The sequence below is a fragment of the Anas acuta genome, chromosome 1, assembly GCF_963932015.1.
Source record: "Anas acuta chromosome 1, bAnaAcu1.1, whole genome shotgun sequence".
NCBI classification, from domain to species: domain Eukaryota; kingdom Metazoa; phylum Chordata; class Aves; order Anseriformes; family Anatidae; genus Anas; species Anas acuta.
In genome coordinates this window covers 14003473-14028497 of record NC_088979.1, presented here as the reverse complement: position 1 = coordinate 14028497, position 25025 = coordinate 14003473, and the positions used below count along the sequence as shown (strand labels likewise).

Here is a 25025-nt window from a genome sequence, read left to right as displayed (position 1 = left end):
GGGAGCCCAGACAATCATCTCTCTTCTTACCAGGAAAAGTTTCTTTCTTGTAAGGGAGCCCATGAACATTGGCAAAGTGCTCCGAAACCTGGAAGACGGGCTTCTTTACGTCAAGGAGCTTAACGCCTGCCATGGGCCGGTCCTGTTTAACAGCAAAGAAGGTGCCCAGCCCAGGTACTGTGACACCCTGAAAAGCAAGAAATCAGGAACACGGGTCAGTATTTCTGGGGCTCCTCCAAGCAAGAAGATGGGCCCTCATGCCTTGGCCACTGCTCATGAGAAGGAGCCAGGCAGTGTCACTCTGCAGAGCCCTGGAGATGGCCTCAGTGTCACGGATTTTCCCAACAAGCAGGGAAAGCCTTGAGTGCCAGCACCAGCGACATGCTGGCCTGCCCACTCTGGCCACGGGCAACACACAAGCACCAGGCAGAATGGACCCGTCCTTCTGCTGGGGCTGGGCTCTTCTTTTGTGCATACTGCCAGAGCAGCAAGGGGCAGATCCCGGGCTGCCAAGCCCAACGAGCCGCCGCCAAGCAGGCACCAGAGGCTGCAGGAAGGTTCCAGAAGCAGCGGCAGCAGCCCGCGCAGGGGCAGCCGCGAGTGCAGGAGCCGCTCATGGGCTGTGGGCTCAGCGGCAGACGCCTGCCCCTGCAGGGAACAAGGCCCACACAGAGCCTGCCCAGCGGCATGGGCCTTGCCCAGACATCCTGGGGGGAAGCCCTGGCCGCAACAAGTGAGCGGGGGGCATGCAGAAGCCCCTCACAAATGCTGACGAAAAACAGGGCCCACAAAGTGAGAGGCATCCCTGCAAGACTTGGAGCAAAGAGGCACTGTCTCTCCAGAGACCACGTTTCCTTCAGCACAAAGAAAAGGAAAGGCCTCTTGGCTCTAGATGCCGCCCACCATCGCTGGCAGCCGTGCTGCGGACAGGCCAAGGCCTCAGCCATCTTGTGGCGCGGGGGGCAGGCAGAACTGCAAAATGGCCACCAGGGCTGTCAGAGGGTGGGGCTGGAGCCGCCCTGTCAGGGAGCAGCTTTTTTCTCTCTCTCCCTGCACTCAGGGAGCACTTTCCTGTAGATCCCCTTTCCTGTAGGGCCACAGCTGAGCCGAGCATGCCAGCACTGAGAAGGAAACTCTCTCCTTTCAGTCCCATACAAACCTCGAGAGTGCCCCAGGGGGTGTGCAAGGTGATCCATTTGGGTGTGGGAAGGAAATGCTAGAACTGCCATTTGTTTATTCATGAAATCTCGAAAGGGAATAAGGAAGAAGGAATGCTTCACGAGTGTTTAATATAGAGCTTGTGCCTGGCACGCTCCCTCAGTGTCTCCATGTGTCAGATGGCCACGTCGCACGTGGTCTGTGAGGTGTCCTGAGGGACGAGCGTGTGCCCCACAACACGGAGGGCTTCTCCGTGGCACCCTCACTCGTTCACAAGCTTTCAGCATTATGTGACGTAGCAGATTACATGGGCCGGGTTCAGTAGACTTCAGGATGATGTGCTTAAAAGGGATTTGAGGAAATCAGTTCAAAGGATGCCTATAGATTGTGATCTCTAAGGCCAAAGGCAGCAATTCAGCAAGAGGTATTCCACCCAAGTGGAAGTGACAGCAACTTGCATCGAGGCTGCCTGATGAGGGATCAAAGTCTCCGAAAGTTTTAGGAGGAGAGAATGAAAACTGTGAGAGCATGTGAGAGAAAGAGAGCTCTTCACTTTCTTGTATGAGTGATGTGACAAAAAATTTCAACTTGTCCTTCAGTTTTGTGCTGTGCAGATTTAAAGTCCCTGCTGGCTTTCCTTCCTTTCTTCTTTTCTCCCAAGTTTCAAACTCTCTCTCTCTCTCTGTTTCTTGGCCATGTGCAGACCTGAGAGGTCATGGAAAAGCTGTTTTCCAAAAAGAGGCTCTTAACTTCAAAGCTCCCTTGGCAGCAGTACCAGCAGGGAAGGAAGACTTGTTGCTAATTCTGGGCTGAGTGAGGAGTGAGGGCAGGTGCTTGATGCCTTTTTTTTTTATTTCCTGGGACCAAAGGGAAGGTTGCAGTGAGCCATTACCGTGGAAGTTCCACCCTGGAAGGATCAAGAGCTCCCAGCTCTTCCCAGCTCTCCAGGCACAGGCAGGTGCTGATGCTGGATCCTAAGGGCACCTGGCTTTCAGCAAGGGAGAATCAGCAGCCTCAGCTAGGAGGCCTTCGTGGCTGTCTTGGGAGGCCACGAGTGGTGCTACTTGAACTGCTTAACAGTCCCACAAAAATTGTGAGGTGGATTATTGAGGGAACAGAGCATCTCTCCTATGAAGAGAGGCTGGGAGAGATGGGACTGTTTAGCCTGGAGAAGAGAAAGCTCAGGGGGGATCAGTGGATAACTGCATGCCTGCGGGCAGGGTGCAAAGGCAATGGAGGCAGGCTCATTTCAGTGGAGCCCAATGACAGGACAGGAGGCGATGGGCACAGAAGCAAACACAGTGGCTTCCACCTGAACCTAACCTCAGGATCCATTTCTGTAGTGTGTGGGTGAGCGAGTCCTCTCACAGGTTCTCCAGTGAGGCTGTAGAGTCTCCCTCCTCAAGGGGAGACACTTGAAAGCCATCTCCACAGGACATGCTCCTTGGACACTGGTGCTGGTTGGCAATGTTTGAGCAGGGGGTTGGCCAAGCTGACCTCTTCAGGTACCTTCCAACCTCAACCATTCTGTGTTTCTGTGAAATCAGAACACTACAAAGCCCGTGCTGGTCCTTCCAGCAGGAAGCAACAGACTTTATTGGGCTCGCAGCTGCTCCCAGCTGCGAGGGGTCCTCGCTGGTTTCCCTGATGCTCGTGTCATCTTTGGCATTGGAAGCACAGGGATTTTCTCACCAACGCTAGGGAGAGAAAAAGAAAGGGTTCAAGTTTCTGTTCCAGTGAGGGCAGCGGAGTGACACTCCCTGCTCCCTTCAGCCCCAGTCCTGTGCAGAGTGCATATGCAGGAGTCCCAAGGCTCTGTGTGGCCTTGCGGGGGCCCCTCGAGTCCCAGCCAGTGACAGGGAATCTACGCAGCGCCAGGCCGAGGCGCTGTGTGAGACCGGGCTGGAGACCTTTGGCCAAGCAGCTACGGAAGGCCAGGGCAAGGGTTCTCGTGGGCCTCATTGCCCAAGGAAGGGGCTGTTGCTAGTGGAATGAAGGCTGTTGCAGGAGAGGTTTACCAAATCAGAAGATCCTCTGCAGAATTTCCAGGGATGTCGACAGCTCTGCTCTTGGTCTTGTCTTTCTGCAGGACCTCCCCTCTCCTCTCCAGCTGTTTCCTCACGCGCTCAGTCCGCACTGAAAGGCAGCTGCAGCAACAGAGAAAAAAACTCTCAGGTGGTCTCTGAAGGTCCTCACCTCTGTCTGCCCAAAAGCAGGGAGCACAGCCTCCTTCCATTGTGGGTGCGTCACTGTCAGCTGCAGGGGAGCTTTAGGACTTTGGGTCTGCAGGGGGACAGCTGGAGGCAGGGCCTCTCCACGGTCATTCCCTCCGCGAGGCAGCCAGGGGATGGAGAGCCAAAGCCCAGAGCTGAGCAACCCGCATGCTGGATCCCTCGGGCAGCCTGCTGCAGCTCAGCTTTTCCTGGCCTTTTTTGGAAGCTGGCCCACACTTACCTGGCACTCGGTTTGCTCAGAGGAGCTGCCTCAGCCTTCTTCTCCGGCGGGTGAGGGATGAGGACATGCTGCTGTTTCATGTCCACTGGCACCATCTGCAGAGACTTTTTCCATTCCACAAGTGCCATGGAGGATGTTCTCTCTGTCTGCAGCCCCTGCATTTCCTTCTGCGTCTTCTGCTACAGGGGAAGCAGAAACAAGGAACATTTTTAGATGGGGGTGCTAACGTGGGAGCTGTCCCATGGCAGTGGGGCAGTCATCCCCTCAGGGTTTCCGCAGGCTCAGGGCAGTTTCCCTGCAGCCTGCTTTCTCTCAGAAAGGCAGCATGAAAGGGTAACACTCTCAGCCTCTGAAACTAAGGGCAAGAACACTTTCACTGCAGCGGGCTTTGCAGGAGCCCTTGTCCTTCTCAGAGGAAAACAAGGCTCAGAAAGTGCACGTTTTTCTCTTGGAGAGAAGCTTCCTTGCAGAGCTAAGAGGGGAAGAGTGTGCACATGGCCCCCTGAGAGAAGAGAAAGGTTCCTTCTCGAGTGCTTGAAAGCACTTGTCATACCATGGGCCCGTGTCTCAAGCAGCATATTTCCTACAGGGCACAAGGGCATGCAGTTATTAAAGAAATGTCAAATCTCCATGATGGCAACCCGTGAAACAACCCGGCAATGGGCACACAGATGCAGTGGCTACCTGTCCTCCTCTCCGTTGACCCTCACAGGCAGGGGCTTGAGTTTGGGGCCAGGCCACAGCACAGAGCTTGCCCTTCCCCTCTTCTGCCATTCTTGAGGAGCTCTCCTCACGGGTTGTCAGCAGCCTGCAAGCACAGAAGAGGAGGATTTCCTGCTCTAGTTTTTGCTCACCAATCAGGTCCCCAGCAGGGAAAGGGAAGTTGGTGGGGCATGTGTCGGGACCCCTGTGGAATTCACCAAGTCCCTGTGTCTAAGGAAAGCCGCTTGATGACTCAAGAAAAGCCCAGGGGCTGCTTCTTTTAGGCTCCCCCCAGCCTCACCTGCGAGAAGGCTCTTTTTCCACTGCAGCCTGGCTCAGCTTTGCCTCCCCTTTCATCTTGGAGAGTCTGGATAGAGAGAGACTCTGGGGTGTGAGCAGCTGGCTCTTAATAGGAGGCATCCCTGCAAGGAGGAAACAAGAAGGACAGTCAGAGCTGCTCCTTGGTGGCCACACAAAGAGGCAGGGAATGAGCCTCCCTGCTGGATCCGGTGCTACTTGTAAAAGGCAGAGCAAGCTGGGAGATGGGTTGGCTGAGAAGGGAGTCTCCTTGGCCACTGGCATTTCACGGGTGGGGATGGGAGTCATCTGCACAGGACATGCTCCTTGGACACTGGTGCTGGGTTGCCCAGTTTGAGCAGGGGTTTGGCCAAGCTGACGTCTTCAGGTAGCTCCCATCCTAAAACCATTCTGTGTTCTGTGAAATCGGCACACTACGAAGCCCGTGCTGGTCCCTCCAGCAGGAAGTAACAGTCTTTATTGGGCTCGCAACTGCTCAGGTGGGGATGGGAGTCCTGGGACTCCCTGCTGCCATTGTACCCCACATTCTACCTTTGTACACATCTAATCCAGGGCGGGGCTTTCAGTAGACAGGAGCTCCAGGAGGCCAGCGTGGAAGAGGCCTGAGCACTGTTGAATGCTATGGGAAGCTCTGGGCTGCCCTGCCATTCTGGTTCCTATGAAGGCCCAGCAGAGCTACTGCCGCAGGGAACTGGGGTCAGATCGGCCTCATCCTTTGCAGGGCACGGCCTTCCAGCCTCGCCTCTGTACCCCTTGCCCTCAGGAGGACATTCAGAAGGGAAGGGCAGAGAGGTCTCCCAGGGGCTGTCACTCCCAAGAGCCCGCTCTCACATTACCTCTTCTGGTAGACTCTCCCTCCACACTTGCGTCTCCCTTCTTCTCCAAAGCAGAACCCTTGGGTGCTTGGAGAGACCCTTCCCCTGCAGCTCTTCCCCGAGGTATGTAGAGCCCAATCCTGGAAGAAAGACCAAGGCAGTGTGACTCCAGAGCACCACATTCTAGGGCTGTAGGGTGCTGGTCCTGGTGCCAGCATCTGAGAGGGGCTTGCTGTGGGCTGGGCAGGGAATAGACATTCCCCTTGGTACACAAAGAGAATGCCCCCCTCTTCCAAAACAAGCAAGAATCGGTGTGGAGTGGAGGAGGAACCAGTGCTTGGAGAAGTCTCCCTCCAGCTCCTCCCTGAGCAGCAGGCAAGCCCTGGCACTGCTGATCTTCCGGAGAGGAGCTGAAAAGCTGCCAAAACTCTCAGCCAAGGGCTGCAGAAGCAATGCACCCACCTGGGAAAGATGATGACACCTCGAGAAGCTGGATGTGGGACCATGCTTTTTCTCTCTGATGTGGCCAAATCCGTTGTGCTTAACCTCTGCAGGAGAGACAGTCGTGGGTGAGACCATGGCCAGGAAGGGATGCCCTTGCCAACGAAGGCATCGCGGCTGCTCAGGCAGAAAGCTGCCCACGGGCAGAGCTTGCAGGGCTTAGTGTTCACCCCTCCTTACAAGCAGCACAAGCTGCCCAGCAAGTGCCTGCACCCGGCAAATCACTGCCTGGCTTTGTGCAGGGGCCAGACTCCTGTGCCTCATCAGGAGACGAGTCTGACCCAGAAGGAGAAGTCCCTCCCAACGGCCTCTTGGGGCATTTCCCAGGAGCCCTGGGCTGTGCTGGTGCAGTGAGAAACTTACAGTGAGGCGGCATTTCAACAGCTGGCCATTGCTATTCAGGTTGTGAACAAAGTCGGAGGAAAAGTGCATTTGGACTCTGCTCTTGCGGAAGACCAGACGGCCGATGTCCTTGAAGATGAAATCCACAGCCTGCTTCTTTGCAAGGGTGTAGGAGAGAAAGAGCAGGGTCTCCTGAATGCAGCGCTGCACGGTGTCCCGAGGAATGCCGATGTCCAAGGACACCCAGGCATAATTCAGGAAAACAAATGGAGGTATTCCTGAGGGAGAGGAAGCAAGGAGAAAATAACTAAGACAGGCCTGCAGAGGAGGGCAGTCCCATTTGGGTAGCTTCTGGGCCCTCCAGCACTGCTACAGAGCTGTCTTGCTGACTGCTCGTCTGGAGGAAGAGAATCCCTGAAAGACAGAGCTCCAAGCGCCTGGGGCAGCACAGTCGTGGGGCATCGCTGATGCCATAGAAGCTGATGCCCAGTGTCAGCCTGCACCTGCTGTTGTCTGAACTGCTTAGAGCAGAAGTCAACCACCAACGCAGCCATCAGGGTGCCAACAGGATGGGGAGGGACGTTTCTGGGAGCTGGTGTCTGGAGGGACGTGCAAGGCATTGATGGGCCTTGGTTTGAGAGGAGCTCAGGCCTTTCTCTGGACCTCCTGGAGGAGCTGTGTAACCCCTCCACTGCCCTCCCAGCAGCAGCTGAGCATGCAGCCCAAAGTCCCCGCGCATGGGAGCCCAGACAATCATCTCTCTTCTTACCAGGAAAAGTTTCTTTCTTGTAAGGGAGCCCATGAACATTGGCAAAGTGCTCCGAAACCTGGAAGACGGGCTTCTTTACGTCAAGGAGCTTAACGCCTGCCATGGGCCGGTCCTGTTTAACAGCAAAGAAGGTGCCCAGCCCAGGTACTGTGACACCCTGAAAAGCAAGAAATCAGGAACACGGGTCAGTATTTCTGGGGCTCCTCCAAGCAAGAAGATGGGCCCTCATGCCTTGGCCACTGCTCATGAGAAGGAGCCAGGCAGTGTCACTCTGCAGAGCCCTGGAGATGGCCTCAGTGTCACGGATTTTCCCAACAAGCAGGGAAAGCCTTGAGTGCCAGCACCAGCGACATGCTGGCCTGCCCACTCTGGCCACGGGCAACACACAAGCACCAGGCAGAATGGACCCGTCCTTCTGCTGGGGCTGGGCTCTTCTTTTGTGCATACTGCCAGAGCAGCAAGGGGCAGATCCCGGGCTGCCAAGCCCAACGAGCCGCCGCCAAGCAGGCACCAGAGGCTGCAGGAAGGTTCCAGAAGCAGCGGCAGCAGCCCGCGCAGGGGCAGCCGCGAGTGCAGGAGCCGCTCATGGGCTGTGGGCTCAGCGGCAGACGCCTGCCCCTGCAGGGAACAAGGCCCACACAGAGCCTGCCCAGCGGCATGGGCCTTGCCCAGACATCCTGGGGGGAAGCCCTGGCCGCAACAAGTGAGCGGGGGGCATGCAGAAGCCCCTCACAAATGCTGACGAAAAACAGGGCCCACAAAGTGAGAGGCATCCCTGCAAGACTTGGAGCAAAGAGGCACTGTCTCTCCAGAGACCACGTTTCCTTCAGCACAAAGAAAAGGAAAGGCCTCTTGGCTCTAGATGCCGCCCACCATCGCTGGCAGCCGTGCTGCGGACAGGCCAAGGCCTCAGCCATCTTGTGGCGCGGGGGGCAGGCAGAACTGCAAAATGGCCACCAGGGCTGTCAGAGGGTGGGGCTGGAGCCGCCCTGTCAGGGAGCAGCTTTTTTCTCTCTCTCCCTGCACTCAGGGAGCACTTTCCTGTAGATCCCCTTTCCTGTAGGGCCACAGCTGAGCCGAGCATGCCAGCACTGAGAAGGAAACTCTCTCCTTTCAGTCCCATACAAACCTCGAGAGTGCCCCAGGGGGTGTGCAAGGTGATCCATTTGGGTGTGGGAAGGAAATGCTAGAACTGCCATTTGTTTATTCATGAAATCTCGAAAGGGAATAAGGAAGAAGGAATGCTTCACGAGTGTTTAATATAGAGCTTGTGCCTGGCACGCTCCCTCAGTGTCTCCATGTGTCAGATGGCCACGTCGCACGTGGTCTGTGAGGTGTCCTGAGGGACGAGCGTGTGCCCCACAACACGGAGGGCTTCTCCGTGGCACCCTCACTCGTTCACAAGCTTTCAGCATTATGTGACGTAGCAGATTACATGGGCCGGGTTCAGTAGACTTCAGGATGATGTGCTTAAAAGGGATTTGAGGAAATCAGTTCAAAGGATGCCTATAGATTGTGATCTCTAAGGCCAAAGGCAGCAATTCAGCAAGAGGTATTCCACCCAAGTGGAAGTGACAGCAACTTGCATCGAGGCTGCCTGATGAGGGATCAAAGTCTCCGAAAGTTTTAGGAGGAGAGAATGAAAACTGTGAGAGCATGTGAGAGAAAGAGAGCTCTTCACTTTCTTGTATGAGTGATGTGACAAAAAATTTCAACTTGTCCTTCAGTTTTGTGCTGTGCAGATTTAAAGTCCCTGCTGGCTTTCCTTCCTTTCTTCTTTTCTCCCAAGTTTCAAACTCTCTCTCTCTCTCTGTTTCTTGGCCATGTGCAGACCTGAGAGGTCATGGAAAAGCTGTTTTCCAAAAAGAGGCTCTTAACTTCAAAGCTCCCTTGGCAGCAGTACCAGCAGGGAAGGAAGACTTGTTGCTAATTCTGGGCTGAGTGAGGAGTGAGGGCAGGTGCTTGATGCCTTTTTTTTTTATTTCCTGGGACCAAAGGGAAGGTTGCAGTGAGCCATTACCGTGGAAGTTCCACCCTGGAAGGATCAAGAGCTCCCAGCTCTTCCCAGCTCTCCAGGCACAGGCAGGTGCTGATGCTGGATCCTAAGGGCACCTGGCTTTCAGCAAGGGAGAATCAGCAGCCTCAGCTAGGAGGCCTTCGTGGCTGTCTTGGGAGGCCACGAGTGGTGCTACTTGAACTGCTTAACAGTCCCACAAAAATTGTGAGGTGGATTATTGAGGGAACAGAGCATCTCTCCTATGAAGAGAGGCTGGGAGAGATGGGACTGTTTAGCCTGGAGAAGAGAAAGCTCAGGGGGGATCAGTGGATAACTGCATGCCTGCGGGCAGGGTGCAAAGGCAATGGAGGCAGGCTCATTTCAGTGGAGCCCAATGACAGGACAGGAGGCGATGGGCACAGAAGCAAACACAGTGGCTTCCACCTGAACCTAACCTCAGGATCCATTTCTGTAGTGTGTGGGTGAGCGAGTCCTCTCACAGGTTCTCCAGTGAGGCTGTAGAGTCTCCCTCCTCAAGGGGAGACACTTGAAAGCCATCTCCACAGGACATGCTCCTTGGACACTGGTGCTGGTTGGCAATGTTTGAGCAGGGGGTTGGCCAAGCTGACCTCTTCAGGTACCTTCCAACCTCAACCATTCTGTGTTTCTGTGAAATCAGAACACTACAAAGCCCGTGCTGGTCCTTCCAGCAGGAAGCAACAGACTTTATTGGGCTCGCAGCTGCTCCCAGCTGCGAGGGGTCCTCGCTGGTTTCCCTGATGCTCGTGTCATCTTTGGCATTGGAAGCACAGGGATTTTCTCACCAACGCTAGGGAGAGAAAAAGAAAGGGTTCAAGTTTCTGTTCCAGTGAGGGCAGCGGAGTGACACTCCCTGCTCCCTTCAGCCCCAGTCCTGTGCAGAGTGCATATGCAGGAGTCCCAAGGCTCTGTGTGGCCTTGCGGGGGCCCCTCGAGTCCCAGCCAGTGACAGGGAATCTACGCAGCGCCAGGCCGAGGCGCTGTGTGAGACCGGGCTGGAGACCTTTGGCCAAGCAGCTACGGAAGGCCAGGGCAAGGGTTCTCGTGGGCCTCATTGCCCAAGGAAGGGGCTGTTGCTAGTGGAATGAAGGCTGTTGCAGGAGAGGTTTACCAAATCAGAAGATCCTCTTCTATAAGCTTTTCTCTCTCTCTCCCTGCACTCAGGGAGCACTTTCCTGTAGATCCCCTTTCCTGTAGGGCCACAGCTGAGCCGAGCATGCCAGCACTGAGAAGGAAACTCTCTCCTTCTCTAGAATCATGGTTCTATTCACTGTGTCTATCCATGTGGCAACTCCCACAGGAATTTGTCAGACTTCAAGTTAGCCAAGAAGAGTTCCTATGTATGAAAGCTCTGTTACTTCTCAACACAAGTAAGTTCCTTTCTTTCTTTGTAACATATCACTAGTAAAATTTTTGTTTTGAGCAACATTGTTTAACTAGACAATTGCTGAGCTATCTGGCTAAACAAATGAAAAACTTCTTTAGGAGGAAAACGTTAGTATTCCAAGATCTAAAGGTATGCTTGTAATGTTTGTAAGGAACAAATAATCTGTGTTTCATCATTGGTTTTATACTGTACAAAAGGCACTGGGGAAATATTAGATCCCTTTTCAAATACTTGTGTACTGTATTAAATATTTTCAAAGCAAGTATATGGACTTGCTGTCAGAAAGCTGTTCACTTTAAATGACTCTACACAGATAAAGCAACCCCTGTAAGCCCTACACCCCTCTATATTAGAAATACATAGCTATATGTATTTAATTATTTTTCAGGCTTGTTGACTGAGGGCTTTATTCTGGCCAAGAAGTTAAAGTGTGCTTACTCAAAAGAATTAAGAGAGTGGACATGGCAAACAATGCTACCATTTATTTTTTATTTTATTTTTTATTATTATTTTTACTTATAGAGGTTTAGCACAGCTATAAACAAGTAGATTTTTTTTAGTTGTTTGCTTGAGAACAGTCTGCTCACTTCAATCATACACATCTTTGTAAGAATACCATATACAGCATTACATTAAACTTTAATTGGAAGATGTGGTAGTTGATAAAATTATCTTCTGAAGCTTTTTCTAAAACACAAACATCAGTACATCTGCCGATGCCCTGAACAGTCCCCAAGAAGAAAGTTTTTAAATTGTACAGCTGCTATTAGTAACTAAGCACTAAGCACCTCCTAGAACTAGAAGGGGAACCTAACATTGAAGTTTGGTTCTCTACATACTTACTGAGTGGTAGAAGAGATGTGTGAGTCCTTCATAACCTGCTATTTGGCTATACAAAGGCTCAGCAAAAGATAAAGAACTAAAATTTGTTCACTCAAACCTTACTTGGCTGTTATTTGCATAAGTTCATGCTTAAAAAAGCCTCCAATCAGCAGAACACCAGAACACAAGGAGGAAAGATTAGAATTAGCTCATATGAATATGAAAATTACTAAAATAATAACAAAATAGCATACACTCTGCTAAAGCAATAAAAATAACGTGGACAAAAATCTCTGTGATTAGTCAGTCTCTGATAACTGCAGTCGCTTTCTTGGAATTGCATCGAGGTTTTGAATGTATAAGCATTTTCCACCTTTCCATCACTTATTGAACTCTCTTGTCTATGTGAATTTTACAGGGAAGTCTTAAATTTCAGTGAAATGTTGGTACATTTGTGACATTCCAGCTCTCCACTTCCATACAATAAAGTTCAAATGAAATTTTTAAAAATACTGCACTGGTCAACTCCCTCTCAGTTAAGAGCGGATCAGTATTCAGTATTCATCAGTAACAGTATTCATCAACCTACTATTCTTTATCAACTCCATTTCCCTCAGAACCTCATTTTTAAGGTCATGTGTTTATGTATATGCAAGAAATTAATTTTAAAAACATGAAAGTATTTTTACCTGTGCTGATGAGTTTTGCTTTTTGTTCTCTCCTACACTTATTGTCTTATAGGAAAAAACAATTTGTCAGATCTTTGGGAAAAGGAACACACCTAACCGTTGTTGCTGAGACATTTAGTAAATGTTTGGTACTGTATAAATACAATACTCTCCACAAAACTGTGTTCAAAAAAACATATAACTTGATTGTTGCTTTATAGTGGTTTTTTTTTAAGACTGTTTTTATTTCAGTCATGCTATTCACCTTAATCCTCTTCAAATGTGAAAGTATGGCCATTTCAAACTTTCATATACTAACAGTAAATCAAGTCTGAACTTCTAGTCTCTCATTCTGTCTTCTATTTAATTTATTATTTAGATGAACTAGTTTTACTTTTTATATCATTTTAAAGAAACGTAATTTGTATTTAACATAAATGTCAATATCAATACATTTCTAATTCTGAATGGAAACCCCAACTTAAGTTTTAACATTATTTTAAATTTTACCTTCTTCCTTTGAGTTTGCTGTGGTTTAGTTTTTTCACTGCACTTGTGACAGTTTTAAAGCTGTCTTGAAAGTAGAAGTAGTCATTGCAAAATGTGGACCAACTTTTTCATTTTCTATAATTGTTTCCATTTTACAGTTCCTTATATGCTTTACATATTTACGCATTTTATATGCTGTGCTGTTACAATGCCCCAAAGTTCTCAACAGTACTCCATCTAGCAGATGCTGCATACATCTAGGAAGTAGAACTCTAAATAGTTCAGAACGAACAGGGTTTATGAAAGTAGAGCTATGCCAGAAAAGAGAAATAATCTCATAGCAAGGTCAGTTTTAACTCCAATGTTCAGATTTTTTGATTTAGAGGAATTACAAAAACCTTGCTGCATAAGATTTTGACTGGGTTATTGCCAGTGAATAAAAGTGCTGGCGTTCTTGACTTATATTCAGGGAAAAGAAGCATTTGAGCTATCTGTACTTAAACTGAATTTGTTCATGTAAAACCCTGTAATTTGTCATTCAAATAAATATCTTAGAGTGGCTTTATTTATTTATTTATTTATTTATTTATTTTTTTAACGATTAGATGGGGATGTGACTGTGCTATCACAGAATTCTGGGGTAACAGGCCATGCATTGTTGGAAGAATTCTTTAACTCAATTAACAAGGCAACTGTAAGGTTTAATTGGTGTTTTAGAGACCTAAATCAAATATAGCATTCATCTAGCTTAGAAGGTTCCTAAATTCTTTCAGAATGCCTTTCTGTAATTCTGCTGTTAGACATCCCCAGAACCATCCAGGCTTTAAAAATTATGATCTTTTTCAATAACATAACTACTGCTCCCCACTTAGTATTAGTTCTAAACAAGTTGTGTTCTCCATAAAACAGAACTTTTCTCTTCAGACCCTCAACAAGTAGCTCAGCATTTCATCTTCATCAGCTGCCAAAAGAAATCTAACATGACACATGACATCCCTAAAAGCCGGACTATTATTAGATAATGTTGCTATGAGCTTCGTTTTTGTTGAAGCAATCACAATTTCTGTTGTCTGAAAGTAAGCTTGCCGTTCTGTGTATATGTGTCTGTCTCCCTCCTTCTCTCAGACAATCAGTTGTCTGAGGAGATACTGACAAACGCCATCTGTGGCAAAGTGGACCATTTCCTTTCTTGGGCACTCTCTTACAAAATACGAGGCCTCTGCTTAAATCAGAGTAGAGATTTGAGCTTTGCTTTGTCAGCTGTCCCTGGACTCGAGGTGAGGGCAACTCTTAATTTTAATGTGTGTGTGAAATGTCTCTCTTTCCCCCTTACTTCTCCTGAGGAACCAGACATGACTTAGGCAGTTGATTTCAGAACAGAGTTTATGGCTTCTGAAGGAAGAGCTGTGCTTCTCTCAGTGCAGGCCTTACTACCTAATTCCCTTTCAGTTAATGGGCATAGGTCCAACTCCTGTGTAGCCATCTCCTTTTGGGTAGCTTCTGTTTTTAGAATTTCACTCTTAGATATCTAACAACACTGTGCATTGTAACAGAGAGTCAGCATGTACAGTTATTTTCTTTAATTTCAGAATTCAATAAATCACCTGAACGTTAGATGTTACAGTGTTGAATAGTTCTATGTCATTATGAAACACATTTCCATTTATTTCTTTTTAAGAGATTCAAATGAAATCAAGTCATGGCCTGATACTTACCATGACTAGATTGAAGGTATACTAGATGCCTACCATGTGATTTATTTAATTATGTGAGCCCATGAGATTCTTTTAGAGTCTGTGGAGAGAAATAAGCATCTCTACAGCAAAATTCATGTCTTTCTAAAACTAATTCTAAAACAGTGAGTGTATCTTATGCCCTATACTGAACTGACTTTCCCCACTAAAAATACAGGGAGGTGTGGTAACCAGCTCATATGGAGATGCCTATGTTCTGAAATGCCCTTCCCTATAAACTTGCTGTCAGAATATGAAATGTTAAATGTGACATTACAGTGTAAAAAGTTATTTGAAAAATAAAAATGAAAGGGGAAGGAATTTAATAGTTCTTTCAAAAAAACAAGTATTTGAAGCCAGAGCGTATTTTAACATGTGATTACTTTAGTGAAGCAAGCATTTAGATTTGATTGCCAGATGGGAATATTTTTTTCAAGTTTCATTTTTCAAGTTTTAATTTCTTAGTTGCCTTCAAAAATTATGACTTAAAAACTACACTCTACCATGTCAAGAATATAGTGTCTAGAACTTATGCCTGTTTCTTTACAGTGGTGCCAAAGCTTATAATCTATGATTATCAGTAGTCTTACCACTAGAAGACACTAAAAGGTTAATTTCTTGGTGTTCTTTCCATGTCTTCATTTTGATCCTAACAACAGACCATTAAGAGAAGAGTTGCTCCTCCCTGCTAATTTCTCTTTAAAAATATTCACATTTAAGACTCTGAGTGTTCATCTATTTTGTTAAGTGAAAAGAGGCCCAAACAGGAAATCTGAGCCTTGGATGCTTTACTGTCTACATTACTTCAGAGTTGTTAGTTCATTCCTTGACTCCATTTTGAGGCACTCCAGATAGATCTAAGATAAATATGCTGTAAGGAGGGCTGACTAGTATGAGATGAGCCGGCTCATGATATATTTCCTCAAGAGCAGGAGTGGTTCTTTTAGCCATCTTCTTTTCAGCACATAGGTATAGCTGAAGTTTGAAACTACTTCTAGACATCAGAAGTTGGCACAATTGAGTAATTGTTGCTGATACATCATTTTAACTAATTGTATTACTGTTTCTGGAGTAGCTAAATGACAGGAAGAGGTACCTTGTATATAATAACAAATTACACTGCATAGTGTGAAATGCACCATAAAATGTTCCTGTACTTTAAATCTCTCTTGTTGCCTTCAGAACAAATTGCAACACAAGTGTTGTTTTCTTTCTAGTTCCTTTGGAAGGTCTAAGAAGTCAAAGCCAATTTGACGAGATGAGAACAAGTTACATTAGAGAACTGGTGAAGGCAATTGGTTTGCGCCAGAAAGGCGTTGTGGCCAACTCCCAACGTTTCTATCAACTTACAAAACTGATGGATTCCATGCATGATGTAAGTTTACTTACTAATTTATTTTGCTTTTTAGGTCAGAAGGAACTAGAATTTTTTAAAAGTAATTTTATAGAAAGTAGCTAGTTAACAATTCTAAACTGAAAATGTTGTAAGTATAGTTTTCCTTTAAATAATTATATATTTAATAATCAATATGTATTGTATATATATTGTATCGTATACAATATATATGGATCTGAGAAAAAGGCCTTTGAATGCTACCACTTCGCTGTATTATTTCTGTAACTAGTACACTTGAGATAGTTGGTAGGGGTCTGTTTGTGTGTAGGTTTTCATGAAAATATTTACAAAATGCAAAGAATAGGCAATTCAAATTTCAAAGTCGGGCTACTAAGAATTAGTGAAAGATAGCTAAGATTGATTTTGCAACTTCAATTCAACTACTTTTGTATGTGTATTTTATGTTGTATTTTATCTATCTATATGCTGGAATTGACTTATCTTGTAGAGCTCTAATAGTGGTATCATAGAGATTCATAAATGTTTTAAAAGATGCATCTGAATCCTTTCCACATCCTTGAGAATCCAGCATGTATCTTATGGGCTCAACATCCACTAAAACTGGGGAATGACACTCTCTACAAACCTTTACCCATTTGAATATTGTTTTTTAATGGTTTGTGTATCTCTGAAAGAGAGGCAAGAAACAAAGGTATGTGGCGATACTCCCAAAGTCTTAGCAAAGACCGTGCGAGTGGTACTAAAATACTTTAGGAAAAGTGTTTTTTTAGTTCAGTGCTAGCTGTGAGGAACTCACAAGGAGTTTAGGGAAGGATGAGGTCTTTGCTTGTTTGTATTCTTCTTCACTTAGCAAATCTGTGTTTTATTTCACTTTTTTTTTTAATACATTCATTTTTTCATCCAAAAGCTTCCATTGTCACTAATTCCTCCTTCTGATGGGGGGAAAAAAAAAAGCAAAGATCCCATTCATAGAAGTCAAGAGAGGTAACAATGTGGTTAACCAGTTAGTCCACAATCCTTTAATCCACTGCTCAAACTTGTCCATGAACTTTTATTATCCATAGGAATCACATTCACTGTTAAACTATTATATTTTCTCAGATACCAGGTCACGGTGAATGAGACAACTGGTAAATGCATCCTTACAAGTGAAGTTAGACAATAGAATATTCTGAAGGGAGGATATGAAGCCTAACTTTAAGATTTACCAGTATTCAGACTCCTGTTGTCATTTGGACCTGTCTTTGCTAAACCCTTCCCTGGAGCTTAGTCAGCCAGCTTTTACGTGCAAAAACAATTCCTGGACAGTATACTACTTGTGCTAGCCAGGTGCTCAAGGAATCTGTGATCTGACAAATGGATCTGTTTTTTGGGGGGATAAAAGTTCTATCTTACTCTCTAGTAAGAATTCTCAATCTTGAATTTCAACATTTAGAGAAAAACTCTTTGAGCTGTCTGTAGAGTCAATCTCTTAATTTCAAATACTTAAAAAATGTAAAGTAGCCTAGATGGAAGCAAGTAAGTGAGACTTACTGCAAAATATCCACCAGTTAGTTGGTTGGAATAGTGTTTGCTCCTTAGAATATCTGACAAAGAGATGGGAGATATCAGATAGACCATCTCACTGAAGAGGCTGTATGTTGTTAAAACCTAGGATAACAGAGATAATAGGATATTTGACGACATAAATGTCACAGGTCTTAAAGAAAAACTGCTATAAAATTGGAACTTCACAGAGAAGATAGAAAGGGTGAAAAAGTACATATACTTAGCAGTTGCTTTCAAGGGACAGGGGCCTATTAATTTTAATGTTAGTAGCACACTTAGGTATGGTCATAGTCAGAGCCATGGAAAACCTCACAAGGGAGTGGTAAATGCTGACTTCAGATCAATGTTTGAATAGCATATAGTAAGCAAGGCATCGAGACATATTGTACATGATAAAATGAAAGATCGAATGCTTTTTACTACCTGCCATTGATCATGGTGCTTGTCATGAGTGAGGATGATTCCACCTTCTAATGCCAGTGAGTTCCTCTTTTTATAGCACATGCCATTTAGCTATATTTATGATTTTTACCTTGGGATGATATTTTAATAGGGAATGTCAAATTATCTTCATTACTGATTCAAGGATTGACAGAGGATGGAATATAATGATGTCATCTGATAGATGTATGAGCTAAGTGATTGACAGCATGTTTATCTGGCTGCATTACTGTTAGCCTTATTTATCATGTTTGTGTTTTATTACTTCCAGCTAGTGAAACAGCTCCATCTCTTCTGTCTGAACACATTTCTCCAGTCCCGTGCACTGAGTGTTGAATTCCCCGAGATGATGTCAGAGGTGATTGCTGCCCAGCTACCCAAGATTTTAGCAGGGATGGTGAAACCTCTTCTCTTTCACAAAAAGTGAAATGTCTTTTCTCTTATCATAGAGATGATTTCTGGGTCATTTTTTGTTTGTTTATTTTGATCAAGATTTTGCAATGTCAGGACTTCAGTGCATTTGTCATACCCTGCCTACTGCTTTATACTTGTACCATACACAAACCACTTAAGCTCGATGTACATATTGTGAGTGCCTGATTCCATAACTGCACAAATCACAACCGCCATAAGAAATGTTTTGTAAACTTGAGTAGATTGCTCTTTAGATGTGCATAAGAATGACAATGAATAGAGTTTTCAGATTTCTAACAACAGTTATCTTATACATTTTTCTTACATATTACACACTTTCAAATTTCTGATATGACATGGTGTAAACTTTTTACTTTAATACGTTGTGTGCATGGGTACATGTGGGCATGTGCATAATCCTAAAGATTTTAAAGGAATTAAAATGTTTATTACCTACATTTTCTCACAGATATTTCACTTTTTTGTTTACTAATCCACCTCACAGAAACATCCTTTTAGAGTTGGCTGTCCAAGATTAAGTAGACATCACTGCAGGACATTCATGAGTAACTGAAGTGCAAGCCACTGAGTATGGATTCATATTCTTGTCTGTGCTCTTGCTGTATTGAAATTCTGAGATCAGCATGATGTTTTCTGCATCATTCAGTGCAGTTCTTCAAAAACAGAAAGCATAGGAAAATTTCAGTATATATTACACCAGAAGTAATGTGTATGCAAACCCACTCAGCTTTGGTTTGTGTTATTTTTCCTTAGAAGTTTGGCACTTATTAAAGCTAAATCACTTAATTGTAATCTTAAATTTATCAACTTTAAAATTGTGTATTTCAGAAGCTTGAAATAGAAATGTTTTCACTCACTACAACTCTTAATAAACTTAATGTTTTGAATTCCAGTGTTGAATACTCAAACAAACATTACCAGCAAATTATAGAGAGATTAAATGCAAAAAGAAATATGACTACAAACATTTTGATACACACCAGGCTCATTTTAATATCATTTAATAAAGCTACATATTTTATACTTTAAAGGCATGCTGCTATAATTGGGGTAATGGTAAGAGCTGTTGGGCTAAGTTAGCTTTATACATTTTATACATTCAAGAAGAACATCATGTTTTATCATGGAAAAGAAATACTTGACTAAAAATGATAATGTGGTGCGTTTTTTTCTTTGATAGGGATATGAAACAACTCATGCATTTGAGGTAGTAAATTCTTGATATGTTCACACAGAATCACAGAATAGTTTGGGTTGGAAAGGATCTTAAAGATGATGTAATTACAACCCCTGCCATGGGCAGGGGCACCTCCCACCAGACCAGGTCGCTAAAAGCCCCATCCAAACTGCCCTTGAACACCTCCAGGGATGGGGCATCCACAGCTTCTCTGGGCAACCTGTTCCAGGGCCTCACCACCCTCTGAGTAAAGAATTCTCTCTAATGTCTAATCTAAATCTACCCTCTTTCAGTTTAAAACCATTATCACTGCACTTTTTTTATGACGAGTCCCTTCCCAGCTTTCCTGTAGGCCCCCTTTAGGTACTGGAAAGCGGCTATAAGGTCTCCCTGGAGCCTTCTCTTCTCCAGGCTGAACAGCCCCAGCTCCCTCAGCCTGTCTTCACAGGGGAGGTGCTCCAGCCAAATACATGGCAAATTTTTGCCAGTCACTAAAAACAATGCCCAACTTCTCTAGCAATGTAGGAAAATCAAGCCTTATTTCAGCACTTGCTGGCCATACTCTGCTGTTCTTCCCCTGCTAGATGCTGGATGCATCCATTGTGTGGGTAGCATACAGCTGACAGTAACTTGTTATGTATGGACAAATTTTTGTCAGGCAAGCAAAGGTCCACCAGGAAAAAGCTACATTATGAATAGGAATAAAAATATCCCACATAGTAGTAAAATAAATAAATAAAAGTGGAGCTAGGGCAAAGAAGTGGCCCAAGGCAAAATGGTCTAAGCAGACTTTTGTGTTAGTTTACTAGGTTCATAATTTCTAACTGCCCAGAGACAAGCTATTTCTTTCTTATTCAATGCAGTCTGACTTTTAACTGTGATCCTTAAAGCAATTATGTTTTAATAAATAACACAAAATTTTGTTTCTACATACCGAAGTTTTGTTTTCTTTACTTTTCTTTGTACTTACATTCAGTTAAAAAGTTGTCCATTTCCATTCAGCTTTTGTGTAGCAGCTGTATTTTCATGCATTCTTTGGGAATTTAAGTATTGTCATTTAATTTACCATCAAATTAATAGACTTCCTATGTTGCTGTTTAGATTAAACTAGTAACAGAAACTTCCTACACTAAATAAGATCCCTCGACACTCTAATTCTGTAATTACAAAATGGAGCAGGTAGTATGCTTGTTTTAGAAATGTTTTAGATGAACCAATATCTGCCTTTTACTCAATCCCTAAAATGTGTTCCAAGTGTCTGCCATGTCACTGTGTCCCACAGATATGGCAGATCAGACTGAAATGCTCTATATTTGTCTCAAAGATATAATAAAAAAGGATGAATAGATTCCTTTTGGGAACAGATAGCAAAGGTTACAACATTTTCAAACTGTATTTCTTGAACATCTGTAACTCACAGAAAAAACTCCCAGAACTTCATGGTTCTGTTAAATGATGTACTACATAAGACAGAACAAGTTTGACTAAATCAGACTGCTATATCATTTGAAAATCCTGTATTCACTACTAGATTGTTTGAAGTTGGACAAAAGTATTTCAATTTAAGATCTTTCATCTTTGGGTGGTGTTTATAAAAGAGCCTATGGTCTCCATTTTGATGCAATCATTTGCTTCAGATTACACAGATGCCATTATCAGTATTCAAGACACAAGATTATTTCCTTTCCTATATAAATCTCATTTAGTGCAACTTTTCAGCACTGGACTGATGCCCAGAGAGCTATCAACAAACTAATTTTCCTTTTATATATATATTTTTTGAAGAGTAAGAGTCTTCTTATTTGTTCGTATTTCACTTCATTAATATTAATTTAAATATTAAGGGTTCTTTTCTCAATCCTGAGATTGACAAGTAGGTGTAAATAAAGCAACTTGCACTGCTTCTCTATACATTGAATAAGGCATGACAAGGCTGGATCTTCTTATGTTGCATTTTGCATACCAGAAATAAAAAGTTTTGACAGATGAACTTTTTTGTTCTCTGGCATTTAAGAAGTGCCCAATTACATTTAAAAAATATTATATCTGTTACACTAATTAGAGAGCTTGGCATCTTCTGCAAATTGCAGCCTTTTTTTTTTTTTTTCCCTGTCTAATTGGCACTAAAAGTTAGTCCTCTTACATTAAATAATGTCAACTATGGCTGAAGGTAAGCCTCTCATATTCGGTACAATTTATATATTTTTGATGTAAGGCCTTTAGCATATCCTTCTGCTGATACTTACATGAAGCACAATAGCAAGAGCACAAAGTGCTCTGCTTTGGTTTCTACTGTTGTAGAAACTGTAGGTTTCTACGTTTTGGTAGCGGCATCATGTTCTCACATTATCTGCAGATTTTTATGACAGTTTCAAGCATCAAACTGCCTGGCTGTGGCAGCACCCCGTGCAGGACAGGGAACAGGAGACTTCCAGTACTGGCAAGCTCTCACACCGAGGTGTTTGGCTGTTGCACTTGCTGATGTCAAAGAAATACAAAAGGGTCAAAGACTTATTTACAAGATCCTAGTGGGATCAAAATTTCTGACCAGCATTTAAGGAAGGGGGAATGTTGGTTTGTTACCACCTCATCCATGACAGAGGGAAATGGAGTCTGAGACAAATCCAATTGATTTCATGGGACTGCAGAGTCCCCTCATTGTAGGTGTGCAGAGTGAAGTGAAGATTTGGTACCCCAGCTGTTCCTGCAGCTGCACTGCAGTCCTGTTGGCCTATGTAGTATCCAAACAAGAGAAGCTGAGAATTCAGTTGCTATTTTCTGTCCAGTTTCATTAGTACCTTAGCACTCTTTTGACTTTTTCTGACGTACAGAAATATGTCTAGGGGGATTACAAGATGACAAGAAAGAGATTTTACTTCCCCCGAATATACTTAAAGAGCAAGGGTCAATCCTTCAGGCACTAGGACAAATCACAGTAATTAAACTTCCTGGCTTTTTAAAGTTAGAACTCATCCAAAAACTTTCCGTGGTTTTATGACAGAGCATCTGCTAATAATTCGGATTTATGGGGAAGCTCGGCTGCTTTACTGTGTTCCTGTCTATACACAAATCTTTGTTCTGGTTATTGGTAGCACAAACAGCAATACCTGTAGGGATCCTCCCCATGCTCTCCCACCTGCACAGCCCTCCAGTTGGGCTCCCCCTGGAGCAGGAGGGCACGGGGCCACGCTCCACCCACGCACCATGTGGCTCCAAGTGCGCATTTCTTGTCTCACATGCCATCCATGGCACGCCGACCTTTCTTTCCTTTGGATAAGTCAGCTTGCAGCCACAGAGCCAATATCCAAAGCCCTCCCAACTTTCCATGGCTCAAAAGCCTGTGTATATACTGCCAGAGTGGATTGTCAGCATTGCTAGATTTATTCACACACAGAATCACACAGAATTTCTAGGTTGGAAGAGACCTCAAGATCATCGAGTCCAACCTCTAACCTAACACTAACAGTCCCCACTAAACCATATCCCTAAGCTCTACATCTAAACGTCTTTTGAAGACTTCCAGGGATGGTGACTCCACCACCTCCCTGGGCAGCCTGTTCCAGTGCCTAACAACCCTTTCAGTAAAGAAATTCTTCCTAACATCTAACCTAAAACTCCCCTGGCGCAACTTTAGCCCATTCCCCCTCGTCCTGTCACCAGGCACGTGGGAGAACAGGCCAACCCCCACCTCTCTACAGCCTCCTTTAAGGTATCTGTAGAGAGTGATAAGGTCTCCCCTGAGCCTCCTCTTCTCCAGGCTGAACAAGCCCAGCTCCTTCAGCCGCTCCTCGTAGGACTTGTTCTCCAGGCCCCTCACCAGCTTCGTCGCCCTTCTTTGGACCTGCTCGAGCACCTCGATGTCCTTCTTGTAGCGAGGGGCCCAAAACTGAACACAGTACTCGAGGTGCGGCCTCACCAGAGCCGAGTACAGGGGGACGATCACCTCCCTAGCCCTGCTGGTCACGCTGTTTCTGATACAAGCCAGGATGCCGTTGGCCTTCTTGGCCACCTGAGCACACTGCTGGCTCATATTCAGATATTCAGCCGACTGTCCACCATCACTCCCACTTACTTTCAAATGGGGGGGGGGGGGGGGGGGGGGGGGGGGGAGGGAGGCAGACTGGATAAAAAGCATCTGATGAGCATAATAAATTTAACTTTTGCCATTGAGTCTGACCTAACTAGGTAGATCCATGCAGAGATCTTTGTATGATACAGATGAGACTTTTCTGGACACAATTGTAAGTGGTTCATTCCTTCTTGCTTGTACCATTTTCATGGATGCCTCTTTTTCATACACTAGATAAAAACACAGTAATGCTTTTATACCTCATATCATTGTTTTTTGTCCAGTCTGAGACACTAATCGTCTGCAACACCATCGAGTTAAGAACATTGCTTGTGTGTCTGTGAGGCTGTGTGTGAGGAAGGCCCTGCTATTAGTCCATATACCTTATGCTTTGCATAAATAAATGCATATTACAAAGTTACAATGGCTTTGTTTGTGCATCATTATGAATTATATGCACTGAGTTTTCACCTGTAGCTCACATAAAGTTAAGATCACAATTTTCAGTGAAGGAACTGAAATGTTACAGACAAGTAGGTGGTGGTCTGCTACAAGTAGGAACCATCCTTTTATTAGAAATATTTACCATCTCTGTAATGTAGTATTGTGCCTTCAGGATAGTGACTTCAGTAGAGGAAAGAGTATATTCCCAACCATTTTCCCAGATCCTAGACGCTTTTGTAATCATAAAATCTGTATTTTGCTGTCTACATAAGCATATTCTTTTGCAGGCAAAGTACAACATACTTGCTAAAAATAATACACTGTTAAATAGAAGAAATGTGACAGCAGAATCAGTCAAATGTTTCACATTACTTGAAATGGCCAAGGGGTTGGGGTAGGGAGGCTGAGTCACTGGGGCCAGGGTTGGGCCTGTTGTGACGGCATCATGCATAGGGTATGAGAGCATCGTCTTCTGGCTCTGTCATCACCACACACCACGGGTTGGCCAACAGGGTCACAAGGCTTTTAACTGAAAAATATAACTGGAAGTTTTGTATCCCAAAGCTCTATGGTACAGTCATATTGTGCAGTGGCTGATTCACCTGTTAGAATTTTACACAGCAGCAATGACACTGGGTTTGCTGTTCCCTGAGGCTGGTAGTGATGGTTATGGTCAGCCTACATTGGACTGGGAGGCAGAAACTGATACCTTAGTCAAGCACTGAAATAGGGGTCATGTGTCTATTTGCTCACAAAGCAAGGTCATAAGAATTGGGTATTAAAAAAAAAAATGTCTGAAAATCTGATAATAATTTTTAGGAAGATTTTGCATTTAAATTATCCTTAAAGCCTTCCCTGAAGATAGCCATTAATTCTAAGAAAAACTACATTACAGAGAAAAACACAACATAGGGGTTAAAAATCAGGCTGGGGACTCTTGCAGTACACAATCTTGTGTGCGTTCTGAATGTCACACACCCTCTATGTCCCGGTTCCCGTGTTTATAAAATGTTTATTCTCCCTCCCCCAGCCTCCACACTTTCTTTCCCCAGGATTCCTGGGCTGTGCAGTTAGCACTTGGTAGAGGCTGTGTAATCCTGGATGGAATGTTCTGTAGAAATCCAAATAATCCTTAACTTTGAGGCACGCTTGGACTGGTGTTAACATTTCTCTGTATTTAATGTTCAGGAGAGGGATGGATGCAATTCGTGGTTTGTTGCAGTTATTTTTATTTTTTTAAAAAAGACTTGTACAAGGTTCCTGAATTTTCCAGTGAAGAGGAACGCACATCTCTTTATTTGTACATCTGAAACAGCTTTCAAGTATTTTTGTAAAGGTGTTGTCTATCTACACTGTGTTGT

The 25025-nt window shown here is 44.8% G+C and overlaps 1 protein-coding gene and 1 long non-coding RNA gene across 2 annotated transcripts in view; one reads left to right on the top strand and one right to left on the bottom strand.

Annotated features, from left to right (window-relative positions):
- Window positions 1–25025, top strand: part of LOC137849814 (uncharacterized) — a 313574-nt gene that overhangs the window by 26613 nt on the left and 261936 nt on the right. The gene's annotated exons all lie outside the window — the stretch shown is intronic.
- LOC137849805 (uncharacterized) lies at window positions 2724–6066 on the bottom strand. The gene is made up of 7 exons (XM_068669787.1): window positions 5910–6066; window positions 5469–5587; window positions 4616–4736; window positions 4297–4420; window positions 3613–3791; window positions 3177–3305; window positions 2724–2855 (listed from the first exon to the last, which is right to left on the bottom strand). The coding sequence occupies exons 1-7, from the start codon at window positions 5951–5953 to the stop codon at window positions 2753–2755; spliced, it is 819 nt and encodes a 272-aa protein (XP_068525888.1). The 5' UTR covers window positions 5954–6066; the 3' UTR covers window positions 2724–2752.